The sequence below is a fragment of the Numenius arquata genome, chromosome 8, assembly GCF_964106895.1.
Source record: "Numenius arquata chromosome 8, bNumArq3.hap1.1, whole genome shotgun sequence".
Lineage (NCBI taxonomy): Eukaryota > Metazoa > Chordata > Aves > Charadriiformes > Scolopacidae > Numenius > Numenius arquata.
Window position 1 is genome coordinate 17,940,810 of NC_133583.1, and position 24,787 is coordinate 17,965,596.

Genomic DNA, 24,787 nt, shown 5'->3' on the forward strand with positions numbered 1-24,787 from the left:
CTGCCTGAGAGCCCCAGGACCCTGTGCAGCCACCCAAGCACCAGCAAGACATTTCTGGAGACTACAGGGGGCTTTTTCCCTCAGTAACTCGCTATGTAAACCCACGTCTCTTACAGCAGACTCACTTACCTAATACACGGTCAAGAAACTGCCCTGGTTCCTCAGCTGGCTCCAAACAGCCTGAAGAATTTACCTGAAATAAAAAACAAGAGATTCTCAGGGGAAGAGACCTGCACAAGCCTCTCAACTGCTGACCGCTCACCTCTACGAATGCTCACAGTCATCTCCTAACACACCGGAGCTTCCCATCCTTCTGCGAGGGAAAGATTCTGCAAAGGTCTAGGAAAGAGTAGGAAGGGCGGGGAAGACTGAAACCTTCCCTTGCTACCTGCCTTCTTGAAGGCCTACGTGGATGTCTTGTGGAGAAAAAAAACAAACAACAACAGAAGTGTAGGGCACAGCCATTTATCCTCAGAAACTTACTGTACCTGGGCTAGCTACAGGGCAGCCAACAGAACTGATTCATCAGTCCCTGGGGGTCTTTGGCCACGAGGCTGCAGTACAAGCTTTGATCCAGACGCAGGAGGAGTCTCCAGGAGAACGCAGTCCAGGCTGTGGGCTCAGGCAAGTGCCCAGGAACAGGGACAATTCCTCACTGACCACCAGAGAGTCCATGACTGAACCTGCCGGGACAAAAACTGCCTGGTGTCTTAGGCACAACCAGAGTAGGAAAAAAGGAATGCAAAATCCGGTATTGGAGAATCCAGGTCCAAAATGCAATTTGGGACCAACGTAGAAACCTGAAACCGTAACAAGCCCTTCTACAATACTGGCTGACACTGCTATCAGTGGCTAGAGGCTGCTTTCTTCAACTCCTGCTTTGAGAGGGTCCTCAGCCATCCTCTTCCACCAGCCCCCTTCCCAGCCAAACTCTGGTGCTCGGGGTTTCCTTCTCACCAGGCTGTCCGAGATGTCCCTCAGCCTTCCGGTGCCAGGGCCTTACAGAGCTGCATTAGCTGGATGCCAACAGAGGCCAGCGGTGCCAGGGAACAAGCACCTCAGTTCGCAGGGAGGCTGTGCGTGGCCACAGCTCTTTGGCCAGCTCCATTCAAGCTCCAATGCTCAGGAGTGCCTCAGAGCTCACATCACAACCCATTCTACCTCTTCTGGCCACGTCTAGACCTCACATCTTCCCAGTCACGGCAGTGAAGAAGGACGAAGTGCTGCCACCGAGTCCTCTTTCAGGCCCTCTGTATCTCCTTTCCTTCCTCATTACCTCTTTGTTGGCAGAAAAACCCACCAGGTCTCCCAGGTTCCCCTGCCTTCCTCAGAAAGGACAGCTGCTCCCTACTTTAAGCAATCAACTTCTGTGTGGCATCAAGGCCTCTTGGGAAGGCACTTATACACACCATAAGCCCACCTGTAGTTTGCCTGAAGAGCAGAAGGTTGTTCATTGTCTGGACAGCCACCCCATGGGATGTGCTTCGTTCACCATTATTCTCCGATTCCACCTTCCAGCTCTCTGCCAGCTTCCACAGAGCTCTTCAGCAGTTGCTCCGCAGCCAACTCTTTTTTTCTTACTGCACTAGAAATGGACTTGCTGGTCTCCAGCAGCTGGGAAATCCTTTCAGATGACTGACTGATGAGCACAGGGTAGCAGCTGAGGGGCAGAAAGCCCTGGCCCTCAAGGAGGGTTGGGTGGGCTTCAGCATCTCTTTCTGAGGTGGCTTTGGAGGCTCCTGCTGGCCTCCTCTGCTCCTGGGGCTGTGACTCCTTGGGAGGCCCTGCTGAAGCCCTGGGCCCAGGGGAACCCCTGGCTTCCAGCAGAGACCCCTGAGCCAAACCGCCGGCAGACACCAGGGCAAGGGCCAATGCTTGGCACGTGATTTTGGGGGGGTGAGCCAGAAGTGCCATGCTGGGTTGGTGGGCACAGCCCACATTGCCAGGAGAGAGATGGCAGTGCCAACTGGGCTGTGCCAGGCCAGGCTGCCCTCCCAGGGGCAGGGGCAGAGACCCCTGTCCCAGGGGTGGGTGTGAGCTTCCCCCGGGGAAACTGAGCAGGCTGCGGGGCCAAGCCATAGGGAGAGGACAACACTCTGGGCCCAACCCCTAACACTGCCCCCTCCAGAAAGGGAGAGAAGGAAGCCAACAAATGAGCACAGAACCTCCCAGTGCAGAGATTAACGACCAACTTTATTGAGCCAGTGGAGGGGGACCAGAGCCAGCACTCGGGGACAGCACACAGCTGGTCCTGCATTGTCATCCAGGATGGCTGCAGGGAATTTGGGCCCAACGTGGCAAGCAGGGCTGGTCTTGCATCTGTACAGCCCCAGGGGGCTGGAGTGGCTGCTGCCCTAAAGTGCTGAGGAGCCACAGGAGGACCCCGATGGCAGCTGGCTGGTGGTGTTGGGGCTGGTGGTCTTGAGCACTGGTGAGCTGTGGGATAGCCCCAGCACCGCCTGGCTGTGGGTGCTACTCTCAGCTGCTCTCACAGCATCTTGTGGGCCAGCTGTAAGGATCTGGGGCCCAACACTTCAACCAGGAGCAGCTTCACACAGTCAGGGCCAGGGGAGCGGCTGCTGTCCTCAAGCACTGGGGAGCCGTGGGACTGCCCTGATGCTGCATTGCCGGAGATGATGGTCTCGGGTGCCAAGGATCCATTGGACACCCCTAACGCCGTGTGGCTACCAGTCTCAAGTTCCAGCGAACTGTGGGAACGCTGCAGTGCTGCCTGGCTCAGGGTGCTGCTCTCAAGCACTTGGTGCTGGCTCACAGCTCCTGCCCCAGAACCTTCGGGGCTGGCTGTAGGGATCCGGGGCCTGACGCTGCAATCAGGAGCAGGTTTTGCACCCTCTCCGGCCCGGGGGGGGCTGGAGCAGTTGCTACCCTGACTTGCTGCGGAGCCACAGGAGAACCACAATGGCACCTGGATTGCGGAGCTGGGGCTGCTGCTCTTGGGTATCTGAGATCTAAGAGACTGCCCTGGTGCTGCCTGGGCTGACAGTGCCAGTGATGCTGGTCCCAGGTACCAAGGAGCTGTGTGAAGGCCCTGCTACTGCCTGGCTGGTGGTGCTGGGGCTGGTGAGCTGCAAGCTGGCACTGGAGGCTGTAAGGGGAAGCAGGAAGGTCAAGAGCATGGCCCCCGGGCTCAGGGCAGGACAGGCCAGAGCAGGTGGTCCAAGCCCTCCTGGAGCAAATAGGCTCTGCCAAGGCCACCATGGGCACCTGCTGCCAGGCCTTGCCTGGCCCCTGACCCCAGCCGCGGGGCAGCCAGGTGCTTTGCCTCTTACCGGTGCCCAGGCTACTCCCGGCTCGCTCTGCTGCTGCTCGAAGACAAGCATCGCCGGTGGGTGCCCTCAGCAGTGCAGGAGGAGCACAGCAGTTCCTAAGGCCTGGGGAAGCAAAAGGGACCATGGCAGTGAGGACAGAGTGACAGCAGCAGCACACGATTGTCTAGCAGAGCTCTTGTTCTCCGTCCTTGTGCTTCAAACCCTTGGCCAGACAGAGATGCCGTGCAGAACCATGGGGTGCAACACTGGACACTTACCCTTCTGCCTGCTCCCTGCCTCCTGGACAAAGGCACCAACTGCACCTCCCACTTAGTGCCTCATCTGCACAGCTGTCTCATGATGGCAGTCTGATGGAGAAATGAAAATTGATAAGCCCCCACTGCCCCAGCACAAGGCAGATACTGGGTGCCCCTGCTCTTCTCCCTCACCTTGTTTCCAACTCCTCTGTGAAGCTGAAGCCCAGAGTCACAGCACAGCGAAGGGCCAGAACTGCTGAGGCACCCCCTGGGACAGCACTTGCACCCTCCTGTCTTGTGAGCTAGGCAGGACACCAACCTGAAAGGGATTCGGATGCCCATGGTGAGCATTTCTGAGAAAACGCATCCCTGTCCCTGCAGAGAGGGCACCGGAAACAAGTAATGCCATCACACACAGCCTGTCCCTGCAGGATAAAGAAGTCGGCTGAGTGAGGCCCTGGTAGTGCTGGGCACCTGCCGTGCCCCGGGGGCGAGGGAAGGACTCCTACTTGCATGCAGCCCCTATGGAACCAGGCGTGTCTGCATGCTGGGCGCAACATGATGACATCAGACCTTCTTCGCCCCCAGAGTCCAAGCAGATGGGGCAGGTGGTGTTCCCCTCTAGAGCCACCTCCACTGCCTGCTCTGGCAGAAGGACCTGGGGGGAAAAAGATGGGCAAGGTGAGAAGCGATGGGCCCTTTCCCAGTGGGTGGAAGAGGGGAGAGTGCAGAGATTAATGACTAACGTTACTGCGTGGGTGGAGAGGGTTCAGGTGCAGCACTCAGGGACTGCCCACGTCACGTCTTGCGGCGGCGTTTGGGGTGGCTGTAACGAGATTGGGCCCTACGACGCAAGCGGGAGTGGTCTCGCACACACATGGGCCCAGGGGCGTTTGGGTGGCTGCTGCCCTCAAGTGCTGGAGAGCCGCTGGAGGAAGATGATGCTGACTGGCTGGCAGTGCTGGGGCTGACAAGTCGTGAGCTGGCACTGGAGGCTGTAAGGGGAAGCAGGAAGGTTAACTGCATGGTCCCCAGGCTCAGGGCAGGACAGGCCAGAGCAGTGGCCCCAGCCCTCCTAGAGCAGAAGCTCTGCCAAGCCCACCATGGGCACGCGCTGCCAGGCCTTGCCTGGCCCCAGCCCTGGGACAGCTGGGTGCTTTGCCTCTTACCGGTGCCCAGGCCAGCACAGCCATCGCACTCCCAGGTGGCCCTGATGCTCCTCAAAGAGGAGCATCGCCGGTGGGTGCCCTCGGCAGCGCAGGAGGAGCACAGGAGCAGTTCCCAAGGCCTGGGGAAGCAAACGGGTCCATGGCTGTGACGACAGAGTGAACGCAGCACAGGATTGTCTGGCAGAACTTTTGTTCTCAGTCCTTGTGCTTCAAGCCATTGGCCAGAGATCCCATGCAGAGCCCCCGGATGCAGCGTTGGATACTTACCCCTCTTGCGCTGCCTGCTCCCTGCCTCCCGGACAAAGGCACCGACCGGCATCACAGCGGCTGTGTCTCACACTTAGTGCCTCATCTGCACGGCTGTCCTGTGATGGCAACCTGATGGAGAAAAGAAAATTGATGAGCCCCCACTGCCCCAGCATAAGGCAGATACAGTGTGCCTGTCCTTCCCCCCCATCCCCTGGCCCTGTTTCCAACTCCTCTGTGAAGCTGAAGGCCAGAGTCACGGGGCAGCAGAGGACCAGAACTACTGGGGCACTCCCTGGCACAGCACAGCACTTGCACTCTCCTGTCTTGTGAGCCAGGCAGAAGGACACCAACCTGAAGGGGATTCGGATGCCCATCGTGAGCATTTCTGAGAGAAACACATCCCTGTCCCTGCAGAGAGGGCACCGGAAACAAGTAATGCCATCACGCACAGCCTGTCCCTGCAGGAGAAACAGAAGGAGCCTGAGTGAAGCGCTGGTGGCGCTGAGCACCTGCTATGCACTGGGAGCAAGGGAAGGACTCCTACCTGTATGCAGCCCCTGTGGAACCAGGCATGTCTGCAAGCCGGGCACACCATGGTGCCATAGGACCTTCTTTCCCCAACACGGTCTAAGCAGATGAGGCAGGTGGTATTTTCTTCTGGAGACACCTCCACTGTCTGCTTTGGACAGTGCTCCCAGCAGAACGATCTGGGGGGGTTAGAGGAAAGGGATGGGTGAGTGAGAAGCAACACGTCTTTTTGGTGTCAGGGAAGATGGGGAAGGAAGTACCTGTACTGAAAAAAGAACTGGGTGATGCACGCACCCTCCACAGCACAGGGGAGATGGAAGCTGCGGTCACAGCTCATCTCCCGGCAGGTGATGGTAGCCCCGCTCTCACCACAGACAAAGCAGTGCTGGAAAAAGCACGACAGCCCCCATCAGGGGCAGCCCCAGGGCCTCCACAGCCACCCCACACCTCCAGGCAGGGTGTGGGATGTGGCCACAGCTGGGTCACAGCCCGCAGATGCGCCTCTCAGAGAAGGCTCCTCTTCTGGAGCCTCTCTGGAGCTGCTGGAAGCAAGACATTTGTGCCACAGCTGCTTGGAACAGCTAGGTTTTTTTTCCTGAGGCCTGGGGTATGCTCCAGCAAACCCTTCCTGGCACAGATGTCCCTCCTCTTCTCAGGTCCTCACCTTCTGTGCTGCCCAGTTGATTGTATATTGAATATCTTCAGGAAGAAATCCCATCAGTCCCAATTCCTTGACTTGTTGCTGACAAAGCTTGTTGGCAAAAAACTGCAGAAGAGAAAAGACAAGGAGTTGATGAGCAGAGCGGGGAAGGGACTGCCTGTCGGAAAGCTGGAGGGAGCCCCAGAGGAACTCACCAGGCAAAACTCATGGGCACAGAATCCTTCCTTCTCCAGCTTGTGCCCACAGGTGTCCGGGTCAGCCTCCACCCGGTGGCACAGCATGCACGCTGGAGGGGAGAGAGCAAACGGAGCACAAATGAGCACCTCTGTGGGACCGGGAAAAGCATCCCTGAGGGATTGCCCCCAAGGGCCTGTCTGTCCCTGCCCAGCCGGCTGAAGGGCAGGGCTCGAAGCCATGGGGAGGAAGGGGGCATGGCAGGCAGGGGTGTCCCAGCAGGTGCCCACTGCCCAGCCTGGGCCTTGCTTGCTGAGGAAAGGGAGGGCCTGCCCTGGGGCGCTTGGGGAGCTCCTGCCTCCCCCGGCCACCGCTCTCGGTCCCACACTGACCACCCCGACAGCCCCTCTGCCAGGCTCTGGGAGGGACACTTTGCTCTCACCCTGATCCAATGAGTCAGGGGCCTTCCGTTTCCTTGCGGACATGGCACACATTGACACCAAGCCTTTGGAGTTCCTGTCCCAACAGCACCGGACTGTCTCCTCCAAGTGTTCCTTGGCTGATCCTGTGGGAGAAGCAGGACGTGGCTGAGCTTGCAGCACAGGCCCAGAGACCCAAGGTGTGGGGGTTCCCTCCTCCCTTGACAGCCCCACGCAAGCCCTGTCCCATCCCTCACCTCTCCAAGTCACACTGACGCCTGGCCAGGGCCAAACATTCCATTTCGTGCACTTGGCACCATGGGTCACCATGGCCACCGTGACATCAGCACCGCTGGCCTGTGTGCACCCTGAACAGAGGACACTCTCGGCCACCTGCCACCCATTCTGAGATGGCCACCACCTCACAGGGGGGCTGTGAAGTGCCGAAGTCAGGGCTTGAGCCCTCAGCAGCCACGTAACCGGGGAAGCTGCTCCTTGCAGAGTCACATGCCAGGTCCCCTGGGGCAGCCACTGAGACCTGGCCCATGCCTCTACAGGTGATTTTGGGGACTTCCCTGCTGGAGGAGTAGGGAAGGAAAACTTTTGAGGTGACAGTTTGTGACTCAGCTCTCTAAATCTTGCCAAACCTCTTCCCTCGGCTCAGATCTTGCGCCAGCCACCGCCTTGTCTGAAAGGCTGGGGTCTCTCCTCTGGGCAGAGCCCAGGGCTGGTGGCCACTTACTGGCATGGGCCAGAAGCCCCCCAGAGCAAAGGCTGAACTGCTCCCCGAGGCTGGCTGGACCCCAGGGTCTGGACACCAAGGGATGGTCCATCAAGTAGGGGAGCTCCCATCAGTACTGCCTGTCAGAAAAGATGAATTTTGTCCAGTCTGTCACTTTCCCGTTCTCCTCTCCATCTTCCCTTAGTGCCTTTTACTTCTGCTTCACCAGCCTCTGTGGTTCCTTGGGCTGATGTCTCACTGTTTGGACTCCTGGGGAAGCAAACAGGTCCATGGCTGTGAGGACAAAGTCACCGCAGCACAGCATCACCCGGTAGAGCTCTTTTCTCAGTCCTTCCACTTTGAGCCCTTGGCCAGACAGAGATTCTGTGCAGAGCCCTCGGGTGCAGCATGGGCAACTTATCACTCTTCCTCTGCTTGTTCGCTGCATCCTGGACAAAGGCACCGACTGGCATCATCCAAAGAGGAGCTGGGGCTCTTGCCATCTAATATTCCTCAGAAAAAGCAAAACTGAAGTCTGTAAACCAACACCACCGCTGCTATATCCTGCACCCCTGAGCGGAAAACATATGCAGAAGCAAACACCGCTGACCATCATGCAGGTGGACACCTCTTGAGACCGTTTAGTCCAAGCACCAGCTAAAGCAGTGTCCCCTGGAGCAGGCTGCCCAGGCCTGTACCCACTCATGTTTTGCCTGTCTCCAGTGGGTGGCAGGGGACTGAGACAGTCCCAGTCCATATTTGAGGTACACAAAAGCCAGGGGTGCGGCCACCGTGAGCCACGGGGGCAAGTCCAAAAAAAGGAAAAAGGGCTCAGGTTGTGCATCACTGCATCCCAGCGAGGTGAGGATCAGCAGAGTTGCTGCACGATTAAACTGAAAGCTTTCAACTGCACATTTTTTGCATCCGAGCACACATTTTTCATCACTTGACATTTTTTGGTCCATCCAAACACTGCAAAGGCAGAACTGATCATTATAAACCTGCCTCTTGTACATTCTGAAACTGCCAAATTCAGAGCTTAGACCTGCAATAAACACACCATTAGCAAACCTAAAACAGCAGCCTAACATCTAATTTTACAATTTCCAAATCTCCAAATTTTCAACAATTTAAAAAAAAAAAAATCAATACAAAGATTAAGACAGAGTAAGATGTGAAGAAAATTGGTTGTAACAAAATGAAGCTTTTTTCTATCCAATAATGGAAGTTCCAATATGCACAAATCCTTGAAAGAAATCTTATCGAATATATTTAACATTTGATTTCACAGACAAGACAAAATGTTTATTGAGACAAATTTTTCATTTTGGCATTTAAAATTTTGGTAAAAAAAAATCCAACGCAGTGAAAGTAAGAAGTTCTACAATTAACCTTCTGGAACTTCAGCGTCACTGTAACTGTACATAACACCTTCTGTAAAATACTGCTCAACCTCTTTTTATTTCTTTTAGATAAGGCTTCAGAGTATTTTTGACAAGTTAATTAATACCCTCATAAATGAATGATATGCTGAACGACATAATCTGACATAGCTAGCATGGACACTTGCTGTGTGCGCCACTAATTTACGTCAGAACTTTGTTTTACGCTTCAAAACACGGACAACTCAGTCTCTCTGCACCCCATTATATTTTACTTCAGTAACAGTGATATTGCTATTGGGCCTTGGTCCTAGTGTTTTCTTCAGCTTTTGTTGTATTTTATGGGTTTGGGGTTGGTTTTTTTAGACCATTTCTTTTCTAACTAGTTAAGCAGCCCACCATGCCAAATAAGAGCATTCTTAATTCCATCTCAAGATGTAAGCCATACGATGCCTTCATACACATACTCCCCATTGGTAAGAACGGGAGCTCTCTCCATCAAGTCTGTCAACCAGGTTATGTCAGAAGGGTGAATCTTAGATCTTCATTCATTACCAAAGAGGCTGTTCGAAGAAAATCTTAGAAAAGAATGATGCATAACAAGAAAATTACTCCGCTCTCTTTCACTGTACTGGCCAGTTGAGAAGACAAAATAAGGCTCCGTTGGCAATCTTACATTGCCACTCCAATATCAACGCTTCCAATAAACACATGCGGAAATCTTTTTGCATACAGATCTTATGCAAAAAATCAGCCCTTTACTCCAAGCATGTACCAGAACCGTTCTGCATATGAGCATTTCATGTTCCTTTCTTCATATAGCGGGAGAGGAACTGGCTTCTGACAAAGTGGATCAGCTTGGTCTCTGTGCAGAACATGGTAACGATGGTTGCTGCAAAGCACAGAGCCCCCACGCTGATGTGAACCAGCCTCGCCATCCATCCCTTGTCGCAGCAGAAGAAAACCTACAACAAAGGAAACAAGCAATTGCAGGAAAACTCGTTAGCACAAAGTCGATTTACTATCTCAATAAAAAAAATGGCCCAGCAGCTGTCCTGACCATGCTAACACCATCATCAAGCTGACTGCAGTTTTGCCACATGCACTGATCCTACAATAAATCATCTTTAGTAGTCACTTGCTTTCTCAAAATTCTGTCAGCAAAAAAAGAGCATTCAGTAGATACCTTGTAATGTGGAAGTTCCTATGATCTGGAATGCAGAAATACATTAATTGAGGTATTAGGAAAACTCTGCTGGTGCTATCACGCAAGTTTGCAGCAACATAGCAGGCTATTTTCTAACAAAACCTCACTGGAAATCTCCCATTCCAAAATATAAAGCTCTTTTTTTTCCAAGGCATAATGGATTTTCAGTCTGTTAAATTTTTGTACGCTGAAATGCTACCATCTCTGTAATAATTAGTCTGCGCAATTACCGTCTCGCAGTCTGAGTAAATGTGATAAATGTGCTCTTGGCAATTTTTCTTTCTATTCTTGTTTTGGCTGTTTTTCCTCTCTCTCTTTTTTATTACTGAATGTTTAATAACAGCTTCTTTGTACCACTGCAAAATTTCCATTATTATTAAGAATTAAGGACACAGATTTAACTACAGACAGCTGAAATGTGTTAAATTTTATTTCACTTGTCAGGTACACCTTCTACAGGTGGCAGAGATACCTTTGTATCAAAGATAAAATCTCCTAATATTGTATCTTGCCTTGCCTGTAACAGAAGTCTTCCAGCCTGTCCTCATCAGCCTTTTTTGCTAATGGCATTTCTCTGCTTGTGGACACACGAGTCATTTGATACTAACTTTCACAGCAAAATCAACATCTGAGAAAGACACTTACCTCTGAGAAACCAGTGATTACTCCACTTACGATATAAACGAGTACCAAAAATGGTGAGGGAAGCAAGCCTGTCAAAGGTCTGTAAGTGCCTTCTTTGAAGTAATCATAGATATAGTGGATGCTGTGAGCTATTCGAATGCCCATGTTAAAGCAGTTGGCAAGGATAAAGCCTACACTGCCATACCAGTGGGTCAAGAAATAAGAGATGCACAGAAACACGAAGGACAAGGCCAGCATGACAAAATTGTACCTAGGAAAAAAAAGAAACAATTTAACAATGTATACAATTACAGTTTTTATTAACTAACTTTATCTCCCAAGAAATATCACAATTTATTTTCTAAAACGAGGAACAGAAATTCTCTTACCATCTTCTCATGGAAGAAGATAAATTTGAGAACAAAGATGTTAATAACAAAAAATCATTGAAAGAATGGAAAATATAACAAAGAAATCAAACCCGTTAACTACATTACGTGAAGGAAATTCTATTTCGCTAATCAGCTGTATACTCATTTCAGAAAGTCTAATTTAGTAACAATGATTAGTAATGCAAAATCCTGTGGATTTTTTGTTATTTTATTTTAGGTATGTATTAAACGCTCAACAACAAGATGATGCTTTATTTAGTTTCTGCTCCGAACAGTGGCTTTGAAAACAAATACACACTTTAAAGAGTTGATGAAAGCAGCCCTTTCTAAGTCTACTTTGCCTGTGGAAAGCAGACCTCATTGACATTAATTTGGAAAGGCCCTGTAAGGGACAGGTGCTACCTAAGTGAAAAAAAGCTTGATGTAGCACTGGGAAGGCAACCAGGCTTCGAAGTCAATAACCCAGGATGAACACAGAATCAAGAAACAATCCAACAAAGGGATCTCAGGAAGTCATTAGTCCAGCCTCCTACTTAAAGTACATAACCACTGAATTCAGACCCACAATTTAAATTATTCAGAAGTGTACCTGATCTACAGTTGCAAAATTTAAATGAGCTTTAAGTGTTAAGTCTGTCTTAAAAACTGTAATTTCAAACACATGCACAGAAAACAAGACTTCACATTTACTTTTCCAGTTAGCGATGTACCAAAAGCTAATTTAACAATATTTTTATTTCTTAATTTCTGACCCTTTTTTTTCCCAAACATCTAAACATTTCCTAAAGCTTCTGTATCTAAATCTACACACAGACAGCTAAATAAGGAGTTGTTTTTCAGCAGAGCAGGGTATTTTTTAGTGCCGATTTCAAATGCACCCAGCTCTTTATAAGGTCATTACATAAAAAAAATTAAGATGATCGATGTTTATGAACATAAGCATGTAAAAAACAAAAATAGTGCATGTTTGCTTGCCCATCTGTTGCACCTGGCTCTGGAGACAAGGAACACAGTTCTTAAAGTGACAGCAGAAAGAAATTTGCTCTTTGGAAAAAAAGCATTTCTGGGCACATATCCAGGCAGAACAATTGTTGTGTTTATGTACCGAACTCCAGGCAAACCGTATGCAGATTAATTATAGGAATATTTGGATGACACTATTTCCTACCTGTCTACCTCTTCTTTGCACATCAAAGCAAACGTAAAACACTCTGTTACTCCATTAATAGCAAGAAATAAGACATATAAGGAGTAACATCGGAGGAGATCTGGACCTAAAACACACATTAGAATGGTAAGTAGATTATTTCTTTTATAAAACTGCATTGTTTATACACCCACTAACAGATGCAATGTTGTTGCAATGTTATCACTAATAATGGAAACTTAAGTTCATTTGAGTAAGTTTCCTGTCTAGATATCTTGACAAAAACACAAATATAGAAGGCAAAATAAAAACAAAAATAACACCCCAAACATGCAAGCGTAGCAGTTATTATAGTAACAGAAAAGATATCCATCAAAAAAGGTGTTTTATTAAAAGCGATTTCCTAATTAAAAATTAATATTTATCGTAACCCAAATCTTCTATTATATAGAAATTTGTGGAAATTAATCCAATAGTCATCATGAGGTACTAAAAGCAATAAAATATATATTTTGAACACAACAGTAAGAAAAACAGAAAGGCTGTTCCATACATTCAAAACTGTGCTAGATAAAAATTACATTCAGGTTTTTATGGGTCAGAGATAATTTATACATTACTTCAAAATTTTGCATTCAGATCTTAATCTTTTTCTTGTCCTTTAGAAATTTTAACAGTGGGAAAATAATCTCATGTTTTTTAACAGATCAGTGTGCATCCCTGAATATTCCTTCTTGATGACAGCAATGTGGTTCATATCACCGAGTCTCCTCCTGTTTCAGTTCTAAAGAACTGCCCAGTGAGCAGTAAATACACTGCAGATGTGGGGCAGAGCTGAAGATTTTCTTTTCAAGTACGCATAAAAACATTAGACAAGAGAGCAGTCAGAAAAAAAAAAATAAAAAAAAATCCAAATGAAAATATACATGAGTATCTGGTCAAATGAGCCAGTTCCCACGCTCAACATTTCATTTTCACACATTAACATTAGGTTAAAAAAAAAAAATTAAATTACTTCTGCATTCATATTCCTTCAGACACAGGGTTTTCCTTAAAATCACTATACAAATCAAGCACCAGCTTCCAAATAACATGCAAGGGTCTAAAGCAAAAATATCTAAACGTTTAACATTTAATAACAGGGATGGGGTTTAGAATGGGGTTTGAATATATCAAATGATCTTAATGCTGAATAACGTAATTGCAATTAATTTTAATACCCAATAAGCAATATTCCAAGGTTATGGTTTGAAGGTGCAGAACTCTGACAGATGCAACTATATTCAACACAATATACTGTCACGTACTTCCATCTTCCCTGTAACTTTTTCTTAATTGTAATAGATGTGAAATGGAAAATGCAAGCTAGAACTCTCCCGGGATGGCACACAGGCAACATTTCCAGACAGAAATGCAGCAAAAGAGCTCCTCTGAGGAGCTGCTAGATCTTCACCCAAGATAAATCAGCTAGGAACCAAGACATAACACCCGGCTCCGCTACAGAAGGCGGGTTGTTTTTTTTCTAGCAGGAGCTAGTGTAAGTCAACTGACAAATCACTGAAAGGATCCAAGAAAACTCCAGGCTACAATTTGTGTGTTAGTGTTTCAAGAAGAAGGAATTAAATGAACCTCGACTTTCTCTCCCGAAAATCCAAGGTGACCTATAAATTACCTGACTGCTTCTGCAGACAGATTTGTAAAACTTACCCATCAACTATAGCAAGATTGTTACCATTATGTGGTTTAGCACTGTTAAAAAAAAATATGTATTATTGCTTCCATGCTAGAACTATGGAATTTTTGGTTCCAATTTATTGTATGTGTTTCTGGGGTGTGTGTTGTCATTGTTTTAAACAGCTGGAGTTACCAATTTCACATCATGGAGTTGTCACGCCATCTTTTAAAATGTTCTTTTCCAAAAATGTGAAATTGCAAAAACCTGATCATACGTATTTAGAGCTCCTCAGTATATTTAAATTTAAGGTGACCACATACTAAAGGCATGAGTTCTAGATTCAGACAAGCTAAGTCACTGAATTCAATAGGAGTTTTACAAAGAAAAAAGAAATCTGCTGATTTACCCAAGAATTCATAATAGCTGCAGTTTCTCTTTTTAAAGAGTGGCTTTTTTGCCAGCTCTTTAAATCTTTACCTGTTCCAGAACTGAGCATTGAGCCTCCATAAATATCCAGCGCCAGCTGAGAATAGGCATAGCCAAAAACCGTGATGGTAAGGCCAATCAGAAGCACAAGTTTCAACAGCAATTCTAATACATTTGCAGCCATAGCAACATCATCCTGAAAAAAAAAATGTAGTCAGTTACATGAATCAGAATCAATATAATAGTTATTTTCACGGAGAAAAGCTACTTCACACGCAAAAAAAGAAATCAGTTTGCACAGTGTAAAAAGGTGTGAAACTTATCCTTTGTTATTGAATTATCCATAGTCATGGTCTTAACTTTCAACATGTTTTATGTATTTATTGTTCCATGCTATGTTTTACACATTACAAATTCTACACAAATACTAGCCATGAACACATCTGTTCAAGGACATACGCAACAGCACTTGCACCTGTTTAACAGTTAGTAAATGGCAAAGAAGAGCACGGCATCTGCCCAAGGCCACGGTTTGAGTCAGCAGGGGGGACAGATTTTTATTGCTGCATGGGACTACATGATTTGCCACACCAGAACAAGCAACATGTCAGTTCTCCTACCTCATTACAAGAGGTATTCTTGTAATGCAATGGAATTTCAGCGCATATGGTGAAATCCCATAACCATTTTGCCGGTTATATGTATCAGTTACACCATATATAAAGTACACATATATGTCCATCTTTCTTAGCCCACCAATGACCTGAAGCATGGGATTTGTCTAACTGCATGCTACAGTGCAAGCAGCAGGATCACTGCAAAAAGTTGTCATAGTATGAGACAAAAGCCCAGGTTGACCTTCATGACTTATCAAGAATTTCTCACCTAAAGCATGCACGAATATTACTCTGTGGAACAAATCCCTTGTTTGTTTAACCATTGATACTCCACATACAATTCAAAAGCTCTTTTCTTCCCAAACTCCAAACTCTTTGGAAACATTACTGTTTCATACTTAACAGCTAATTATATTTTCAAGCCAGTCAAATATTTTCAGACAGCATTTATTTGATAGAAATAACATGCTTTCATGATTTAAGTGATTGCCTAAGCATATCTGGAAATACATGGTATACCAGGGTTTACATCACACTGTGTGAAGCAGATGATGTTAACTTCCTTTATAATACAAGGCCATACTATGCCACTGTGTATCTTAATTTCTTTGGTCCAGCCTCACTCAACATCTTTGTTCTCCACTTCAACTTTTCAATTTCAACAGCCTTTAAACTCGAAGTTAAACACACAATTCTGTCAGTCACACTTCTGTGATGCAACTCATCTGTAAAATAAATCAAGCATTTGACATGTAATTAATACAAAAAAACCCATACCTGCTTCTGATCCTTTACATTCTTCCCTCTTTCCAACACTTTAGCAAAAAAGACATAAAAACTCTCCTCAATAGGCAAAAAGATAAACCTGGCCACCAGCGAACCAAGATTATTCACGATATCATATACACCTAAAAAAAAAAAAACCCATAGTAGCAACCTGTAATTTTTTTAGACACACTTTAATTCCAAGTCTTTAACAATGACATGAATTCTAATTTAACATTTCCACTGAGCAAAGAGAAAACAAGTGGAACTTAGTGCAACATTAAAGCAGTGTTCCCTAAAAATTCTGACAGTCACAGCAACCACAGCTCAAAATGACAAGGCTTGTTCACAGAGGGCAAACCCAGGGCAAAAGCATCAAGTTCAGAGATGTGAATCTAGTAACAGCACCAAACCGCACAGTAAGAATCATAAATTCTTAGTTAACTTAGGACATTAAAAGATCTTAACGAATTTCACTGAGTGAGAACAGGACTATCAGTATTTACTGATGTAGGAGAAGAGAAAGCTATCTATTTTTAGTATGAGGTTCTTCTTTCTTTTTACTTCCACTGAAGTAGAAGAGCAATCCCAAATGCCGCTTTACCAGCACTTCCATCCCCAGCAAGATACTGCTCCAGACCTGATAAGACATCTATGTGTAGAGTCCTTGAGAGGTATATGGATAAATGCTTTACTTATTCACAGTGAAACAACAGAATAAGGTTCTGGCTGATTTCATAGGACTTGGAACCAATGTTTCTCAACATTTTGAGAGTACAGGCATTTTTGTACTCATTGCTCTTTTAAAGACCCTTCAAGTAAGAGCCAGCTCAATTTTTCTGCATGGGAGGAGGATCAGAAGCGGCCCCAGTTACTGGTGGCAAACACACATACTCCGTATTTACGGAGGAACATACTTCTGCCAGCAATTAAAAGTAATTCAAACTAGCCAAAAAAGTTCTAACAGTAGGCCAACAATTACAGCCTATTTTCCTTCCCCAAGCTATAAAGATCCGAGGTGCTGTCAACTCAGTCATCCAAACGGCTACTGCCATACATTACTCTGTAACCACACTGAGTACTTTTACAGAACATAATTCAGTTTTGAGATGCAATGCTATAAACAATTATGTTCTTGCCGTAACAACTAACACAGATTCAAAAGGAAGACAGAAAACAGAATTACAAAAACTGAAGACAGACAACTGCAACACATCAGATACTAATGAAGTTTTTTTATAAAAAAAAGAAAAAAGATAGCGGTATCACATATCCAATTGGAAAGTTTTGATCCAAAGAAATAATAAAATCCAGAACCTTGTATTATTTTCCATATCTGTATCAATCATTCACTGAAATGTATCACAAAGTCATAAAAGCTTTGAAATCTTCTCAGATTTTCAAGTTATTTTCAAATACTCGAAGTCATTTTCAGAACCATCTGAAGAGCAGTGACTAAGAGAACTGTGTCACCATTCCACACCATCACCACACTTACCCTGATCTCCAAAATTTAACACGTTCAAAAAAGTCATCACGTATCGTTCACCTGTAAATTCAAAATAAAGAACTTAAGAACAAGTCCCTAAATCTTTCCCAATACTTGTTCAGGCACTTCACAGAATGAATGAATGATATGGGGTTGGAAGGGACCTCTGGAGATCATCTAGTCCAACCCCCTGCCACAGCAGGGTGCACAGAAACATGTCCAGGCAGGTTTGGAATGTCTCCAGAGAGAGAGACTCCACCACCTCTCTGGGCAGCCTGTTCCAGGGCTCTGCCACCCTCAAAGTAAAGAAGTTCCTCCTCATGTTTAAGTGGAACTTCTTATGTACAAGTTTGTGCCCATTACCTCTTGTCTTGTCACTGGGCACCACTGAAAAAAAGACTGGCCCCATCCTCTTGACACCCACCCTTTAAGTATTTATAGGCATTGATCACATCCCCCCTCAGTCTGCCTTCTCGAGACGAAGACGACCCAAGTCCCTCAGCCTTTCCTCAGAAGAGAGATGTTCTAGGCCCCTAATCATCTTCCAATATGAAGTATTCAAGAGACAAAGTCAAACGGCACAGCATCTCGTTCAGAATACCCTCAAAAACTTCATTCAGGTTAGAAACATCTGCCAGCAACTATCTCTGAAACTCACATGCCCACACCCCCTACTGGCTTTCTCAAGCTTTAAGTCAATTTTGCAAATGGTATTCACTTGCCCTTCTCCATCACAAACACATGCCAAGCCTCACCCTCTGTCAAAATCTGTTTCAAGAAGGATTGTTTGAAGAAACTCCAAGTCAACCATGCTTCCTTCCAGTTAACAAAGGTCTGCAAAAAAAAGAAGTACTGAAATGTAATAAACATGACTAAAACTACAGAGTAGAAATAGAAAATACAGAGCCAGTACAACACTCTAAGCTAGCTCCAGCTGTACTGATGAGGAAAACCCACACTATCATAACTACTACCAACTAATCTAAAATATTGCTAAATTCAAGCCCTAGTATCACTCTGATCTGACAAAGACTGTTTCCATTGCTGAAAATTACTGTTGTTGCAGATAAAGTACACAAGTCTTTTTACACAAAATAGAGACAAGAAAAAATACCCCATGCTGCTTAGCATGCCAATGTAACTTTCACCTTCATTGTAGATAATAAATTTTTTACTCTCTTCAAACCGCCCCCACAAGTTCTGAAAACAAGAACCACATTTATCTTTTCAATCTGCAAATATTTTTTAAAATGTCTTCTTCCTCACTGTGTCTTTTCATTTCTTTCTTTGCCTCATTTTCTTTTGAGAGGACATCTGAGTATCTGTAGGATGCTGTGTTCCACCACGTTTACTTGTGGAAAAAGCCCGAGTACCAAAATCCATGGTAGAACGGTTCTTGTTTCTTTCCTGCCTCAAACCCAGTGATACCTGGTTATTCCCCTGCACACTGGAGATGTTCTACCTCCAGTTACTGGTTTGTGCACAGGTACTAAAAGATAAGTCAGCAACAAGCCTACAACAAAGAGGGTCAAGTTTCATAACATTTTTCTGGCAAAGATTTTGTTGATACAAACCACAAACGGAATTTGTATGTTTGGTTTTTTTAATCAGTCATAGCTTCTACAGCGCAGAGATATCCTCAAAATCACTCAATTATTCCACTATCTCGAACTAAATGTCAAAGCTCTCAAGAAAAACTTAAAATCAAGAAACAAACTGTGCAACCTACCTCATCTTCCACCAAGTTAGGTAACAGAGCTTTCAATCTAGCAACAGGAAAAGACTTCTTTGTTGCTTCAGGAGACCCCAAAAACATCACAAAATAAATTAAGTAGCACATCACCAGGACACTGACATATAAAAGCTGGAAAAATAGAGAAGGAAAGAAGAAAAACAACCAGGGATATAAAATTAACTTACAAAAGCAGAATGTCATGCTAGAGTTCCAAATTCAGTGAGAACAAAATGCAGTGAAAGTAGCTCTTATTTTTGTCAAATTTTAAACTAGGTAAAGACTTCAACCCCCCCAAGTTGATTTGAATGTTGTTGATTTTTTTTAGTATCTAGGTTATCATAACCCTTTGCCAACTTTTATGTTCTATTCAGCATTTTTAGAATGATTATTTAAAAGCCCAATTATAAAGCACTTATTCACTCAATCAAAAAACAAGCTGACAGAGTGACACCTACATTTCTTTGATCAGTTACAAGCTACTTCAGCCACTGCAAAAACTGAACAAAAAAAAAAACAAACCCGGATGTCCACATCTGAGGTGGACCACATTTTTATTTTTAGGTAAAATGATATTGCACAGGCCATAAGCCTATTTTTCAGGCACCAATATAACCATTCTTTACTATAGTAAAGAAAAAAGTTTTAATGCGAGTACACGTTACACATGATTACCAGCTCCCGAAAAGGTGATATAGGTTGGTAGGACAGGCTGATAAAATTACATATGATTATAATCTATTACACAGTAGAATTCCAAGTCTAACATTAACACTGAGGCCAAGCATTAGTCTTCAAGCATTAGAATGTACAAGTGACTAAAAAGAGCTAACATAAAATTTAGACAAGGTGCTTTCTTGTACCTCCAATAAACTGGTCAAGGTCAAAGTGCCAAGTCAATAACGAGTACCAGGAAAATACTAAATACAAGTGCTGCATCTTAAACCTCCCAGGAGCATTTTCTCTCACCTTCTTGAAGGCATTTAGCAGGCTACATGTCAAAGGCAGCAGCAAATAAGAGATTCAGGCAAATCAAGAATTTCTAGAAAAAGAGAACACAGGAAACTTACCTGAGCCAAGGAAAAAATGTAGAGGCCCCATTGAGGATAAAGGACAACTAAAATAACAGTCAAAATGCATTTTGACACTACCGAAAGGCTTTCAGCAATTACCTTTAAGAAAGAGAAAACAGAGAAGGTTTATTTTCTGCCAAATTAACCTCATTCACAAACTTAAAATTCATTTGTTTCACACACAGTATTTATGTAGGAATATCAGACTTCAAAAATCAGTGTGACATTATCACAGAGTTTCTCTCTGCTGAGTTGGTCATCTTAGATTGTAATTTCTCTGTAAATTTTCTATTCTTCCATTGCACAGTTCTTTTGTTGCACTTTCCCAGTCCTTTTTATGGGATACAAGGGAGAAAATTTTGCTTAAGACAATCATGTTCTCGTTGCTGCATTTCACACCAACTATCATTTGAAATGCAAAATTGTGGAAGCTGTGTGCCTCTCCCTCCATTTAAAATTCATGATCAAGTATTTAATGGTCACTAAGGGGATAATTTCTAAAAAAACCAACTTCCTTGCTTTAACAGGTACAAATTCATATCCATGTTACAATTATATCATACAGTACTAAACAATAAACACAGTTTTGTGCAGATTTTCATATGTTTGAATATACGAAGACCTAGTTCAGGAATCTGTTCTTTTCAATAGAGGAAGATAATTTCCCCACACACACGCATACACTCCAAGTACTTTACTAACCTTAAGTCTCACAAACAAATGAGCTTGTGCTAAAACCCAGAACGGTTCTCCCAGAAGCTCGATAATTGCAGAAAGACCAAATGCCACTACACCAGCCTGATAATGAGGAACCACAGAAGGATCAGGTACTTCAAGCAAGTGTAGCCAGACTAAGCCCAAGAAAATAGACCAAAAAACACCAAGAGGGACTCTAAAAAGTTAACATAAAAAACAATCAATGGAAATGTTACTTAAGCAAAGTATCCAACAAAATTAGATTAAAATTTCACATGCTGCCATAATAATTAAACATAAATAAATAAATAGAAGCCCTGAGGAATTAATTTCTATCATTACAATACCAAGAATACTTTTTTTGTAATGAACATCTTTAAGGTATTCTTTTACAAGACACGGAAAACATTATTCTGACTTGTCCATCTTCTACTCAAGGCCTAACGTAAGGTCAACTATCTGCATTTCTTGTTCCCAGGGACCAAACAATTCTGAACGCCTATTATCCTGTGGAATACTGCAAACCTCTCCCTGCTACAATTTTCATAGTCTGTGGTTACCAGGGGTTGGGCAGACAAGCTTTGCTGGATCTTGCTGTAAGAGATAAAGATGCCACCACTCTAACTGCTAGTCTCACTCTTCCCAAAATCACTGGTTCTGTGACAGCAGAGCAGAAGAAAATGCAAGCCTGCACCTCAGGTATGCCAGTTCACAGTGCTCTGCTGGAGCTCAGAGCCACTTTGATTCGTGACTGTAGCTAAAAAAAAAATCAAACTAGGCACAGGATTGCAGACGTGTATTACCTTCTGTTGACACTGCTTCAGGAACACAATGCTTCTGGTAGAGTGCAGAAAGTTTTATATCATTGCAGCAGGATCTACCTGAGCCTCCCATTATCAGATCCCTAAGGTATTTGATATCAAGCTCCTAAGATTAATTTTCGTGAAGGATCTGAAATACATCTTTTTAAGTTATGCTTCTCTGCGAGGAAAAATTTAAAAAGAAAAAGGCACACATAGTCATTGTTAACTCTATCATTTAACGCCCACTTAAAAGGCTGTAAAATAGCAGAAAACTGATTATAATACAGCAAAGAGAACAGACCCAACATATTTAAAATATAAGTAGTAAACTCAGCCCTGAAAGAGACAATCCCTCTTCTTTATACCTGGATGCAGACGATACACATAACCTCACACTCCTAGGCCAGATCTAATTAATAGCTGTTCAGTTCCAGGGAAAGTCAGTAAGGTGACCCAATAGAAGACTACCATCTTCTCATGTAGGGGTAGTTTTCCACCATATCTGACATGCAAACTTACTTCCCAACCCACCTAATTGTGGCCACTAGACTTGACAGAGGGAAAGTACCAGAGAGATGTGTCCAGGAACCAGAAAGGAGAAACAAGTCTTAAAATCCACTTAGCTGCAATGTGCTATTACACTCTCTGGCCTCACAGAGACTTTAAGCTATCCACTTTCTGCTATAACTGCACTACAGTTGAAAGAAATAGTCCTACTTACTCCCTGTTGCTTAATTCCAGCCGTTTCTTTCACGTCTCCTACCCAACACAAGCATCTGTGTTGCCATCTGTGATGCCGTTAAATTGCATCAGGGGTCAAGACTTTGAAAAAATTACGGTAAGGAATTAAAATAATACCTAAAGCAGCTTCAAAATGGCTTACTGAGTAATAAATGAGCAAGACTGCACAGGCAGGGGAAGAAAAAAAATAAAGGGCTATATATTTGTGCTACAGGGTCTTCCTTTAACAGCTGCAACATAAATGAAACTCCAAGGTAAGTGACAGGACAAATGGCTGCAGACAACACATTGGGTGATGCACTTTCCCAAGTGCTCTAAAAGAGATCAATTTCATAAACACTAAAGTAACAGACTTGACCAGCCTCCTGCATCAGTCCTCAAACATGACTGAAGCTACTAAATGCTCAATGCTGAAATAATCACCTCAGTAAATAAATACTTGCTTTGATTTTGTGACCTCTCAGAAAAGAACTGGAAGTAAGCTTTAAAGATGTAAATTTTTAAAGCTATCTTACGTCAGCCACAGTAGATTAATTGTTTTGGTCCAGTTTCGCTTTGTACTTCCACTCAAACACGCTCTGCGAAATGCCTCCCTGGCCAGGAACACGACTGTTGAATACAGCAGGGTTAGCCTAAGAAAGCGAGAAAGAAAAAGACAGAGAAAATGATTTCTTTACATACTATCTCTGAAACCCTTCATGCAGCAGCATCACTGACAGGTTTTACACGGGACCACCTGACAGACAAATCTAACAGGTACGCAAAGAAAACATAGTGATATGAAATAAATTACCACTACCTGGTAAAAAAGGATGGAAAGTAATTACATATGGCACACGGGACTACACACACACACTTCCAGAAAGCCCCATCCCGCCGGGCGCCCTGTTCCCGGCGCAGCCTCGGTGGGTCTGTGGGACGGGGGCTCCCTCACCTCACGTTGACCACGCCGATGAGCTCTCTGGAGAGGTAGCGCAGAGTGAAGGCGTTCAGCCCGAAGGTGACCAGCCGGAACAGCACCTGTGAAGGAAACCGCACGGGAAACACCTGCGGGCCGAGCGGGGCTGAGGCGGCTCCCACCAGGTACCGAGGAGGAGGAGGGGGAAGGAGGAGGACGGAGGCAGCCCCGCACCTGCAGCAAGACGCTGGAGGAGGCCAGCCGGGTGGTCTGGCTCAGCACGTCCTGCGCCGCCATCGCCACCCCCCCCCCCCTCCTCCCCGCCCGCAGGAAATGGCGGCGCCGTCGCGCCGCGATCCCGTCAGCGCGGGCGGCACCGCCCCGGCGGGAAAGGGACCGGCGGGGAGGGAGCGGAGGTGTCGCTCGCCCGGCCGTTCTCAACCCGGCAGGGTAGTCCCGTCCTCTTCAGGAGCGCTTTGGACATACGCGGGCGGCTTCCACACTAACCGCGCACTCCAGTCGCTCAAACTAGCGCTCAGCGCCGGCTTCCTGCTTTGGCGAGAAGGGATTCCACCGAAAACACCCCAAAACCGCACACTGGCTTATCGGAGGAGACGTCGTATTAAGCAGCATTTTCTGACAAGCGCTATTTTCCAGAGATTTCTGAAAAAAAAAAAATGGCCCGTGCGAGTTCCTCCCATTCCTTTCTAAACGGAGGGTAACCCCGCCAGTCTCGACTGACCTGAGGAGAAACAAACACCCGGAGCTGCGGGAAGCAGCATCTCATTCTGTGTTAAATAAATAAAATCAGCAAACCAACCTCCAAACCAAAAAACACCCAGCCAAAAAACCACCTTCAAATAGCGAAGATGCCATTCATTCAACTGTGACAGATTTGAATTTAATAATACACCGACTCAAAGCCTTCCAAACAGGTAAAACGTAAGACTGGGTGTAAATCAGCACAGGAGTTCCAGACTATGCTCTTCTTTAAGCAGCAATATATAAAAAGATTGTATCTTACAGAACATTCCCTTCAAAAGCGTGGCCCTTCCAGCCCAGAAGTCACATTTTTCTTAGCCGTGCTACAGTTGAACTACAACTTTTGGTGTCTATAACAGCAGCTGTTAAAGTGTTTTCGGGGCAGAGGGGGAAGTATCCGAGCCCTACTTGATTCGGCTGCAGCCATTAATGTAAAGTTTCAATTGCCTAATTGGTATTAAGGCACAAACGAGGCCAGATGTTGAAAACTCACCAGAACTACTTATTTAACAACAATTTGAGTACTCGCAAAGGAAAGAGAAAGAAAGAAAGGAAGGAAGGAAAGGGAAAGAGAATTACACCCACCGCTTTATTCTCATGTTCAGAGTAAGGATTTTCAGACGTTTTCCTTCGGTCATTTTTTCCTGATAACATTCTTTAAGTAACTGGGAAGTGATGTATAGATGTGGGCGTACGTGGCAGAGGAGTATATCCCTGTGAATTCTTTTATGCACGATGCTAATATTGGGAACACCTAACTTGTAAAAACCTAACGAAAAAAGGTTATTATCCCATCATAAAAATGGGGAGATATGGGCAGAGAGAAGAAAGCAATCCGTGTTGGGAAACTGCAGAGACAGGAAGAGATCTCAGAGATTTGGGGTTACAGAAGGGTGTTCTCGGTAGAGGGG

General features: G+C 45.2%; 2 protein-coding genes across 2 annotated transcripts; both read right to left on the bottom strand.

Annotated features, from left to right (window-relative positions):
* Positions 1 to 2,179: 2,179 nt before the first annotated feature.
* Positions 2,180 to 6,414, bottom strand: PHF7 (PHD finger protein 7). Its single transcript, XM_074151694.1, has 9 exons — positions 6,328 to 6,414; positions 6,137 to 6,238; positions 5,733 to 5,857; positions 5,489 to 5,651; positions 5,296 to 5,402; positions 4,963 to 5,073; positions 4,702 to 4,814; positions 4,375 to 4,521; positions 2,180 to 3,106 (listed from the first exon to the last, which is right to left on the bottom strand). Exons 1-9 carry the CDS (start codon positions 6,412 to 6,414, stop codon positions 2,970 to 2,972), a joined length of 1,092 nt encoding a protein of 363 aa, XP_074007795.1. The 3' UTR covers positions 2,180 to 2,969.
* Positions 6,415 to 8,696: 2,282 nt separating this feature from the next.
* RFT1 (RFT1 glycolipid translocator homolog) lies at positions 8,697 to 23,417 on the bottom strand. The gene is made up of 13 exons (XM_074152258.1): positions 23,349 to 23,417; positions 23,151 to 23,236; positions 22,732 to 22,848; positions 20,679 to 20,868; positions 19,974 to 20,075; positions 18,901 to 19,035; positions 17,927 to 18,005; positions 17,181 to 17,231; positions 15,695 to 15,825; positions 14,352 to 14,496; positions 12,221 to 12,326; positions 10,682 to 10,931; positions 8,697 to 9,794 (listed from the first exon to the last, which is right to left on the bottom strand). Exons 1-13 carry the CDS (start codon positions 23,409 to 23,411, stop codon positions 9,630 to 9,632), a joined length of 1,620 nt encoding a protein of 539 aa, XP_074008359.1. The 5' UTR covers positions 23,412 to 23,417; the 3' UTR covers positions 8,697 to 9,629.
* Positions 23,418 to 24,787: the final 1,370 nt, after the last annotated feature.

What these genes read in the sequence shown, in the direction of transcription:
- PHF7 (XM_074151694.1), bottom strand. Translation starts at nt 6,414, where the DNA reads ATGCTGTGCCACCGGGTGGAGGCTGACCCGGACACCTGTGGGCACAAG. An exon ending in GTGCCCATGAGTTTTGCCTG is followed by an intron (nt 6,239 to 6,327) that starts GTGAGTTCCTCT and finishes TCTCTTCTGCAG; the next exon opens with TTTTTTGCCAACAAGCTTTG. An exon ending in CAGTTCTTTTTTCAGTACAG is followed by an intron (nt 5,652 to 5,732) that starts GTACTTCCTTCC and finishes TAACCCCCCCAG; the next exon opens with ATCGTTCTGCTGGGAGCACT.
- RFT1 (XM_074152258.1), bottom strand. Translation starts at nt 23,411, where the DNA reads ATGGCGGCGCAGGACGTGCTGAGCCAGACCACCCGGCTGGCCTCCTCC. An exon ending in ATTTGTTTGTGAGACTTAAG is followed by an intron (nt 20,076 to 20,678) that starts GTTAGTAAAGTA and finishes TCTTTCTTAAAG; the next exon opens with GTAATTGCTGAAAGCCTTTC. An exon ending in GTTAAATTTTGGAGATCAGG is followed by an intron (nt 15,826 to 17,180) that starts GTAAGTGTGGTG and finishes TTTTTTTTTTAG; the next exon opens with GTGTATATGATATCGTGAAT.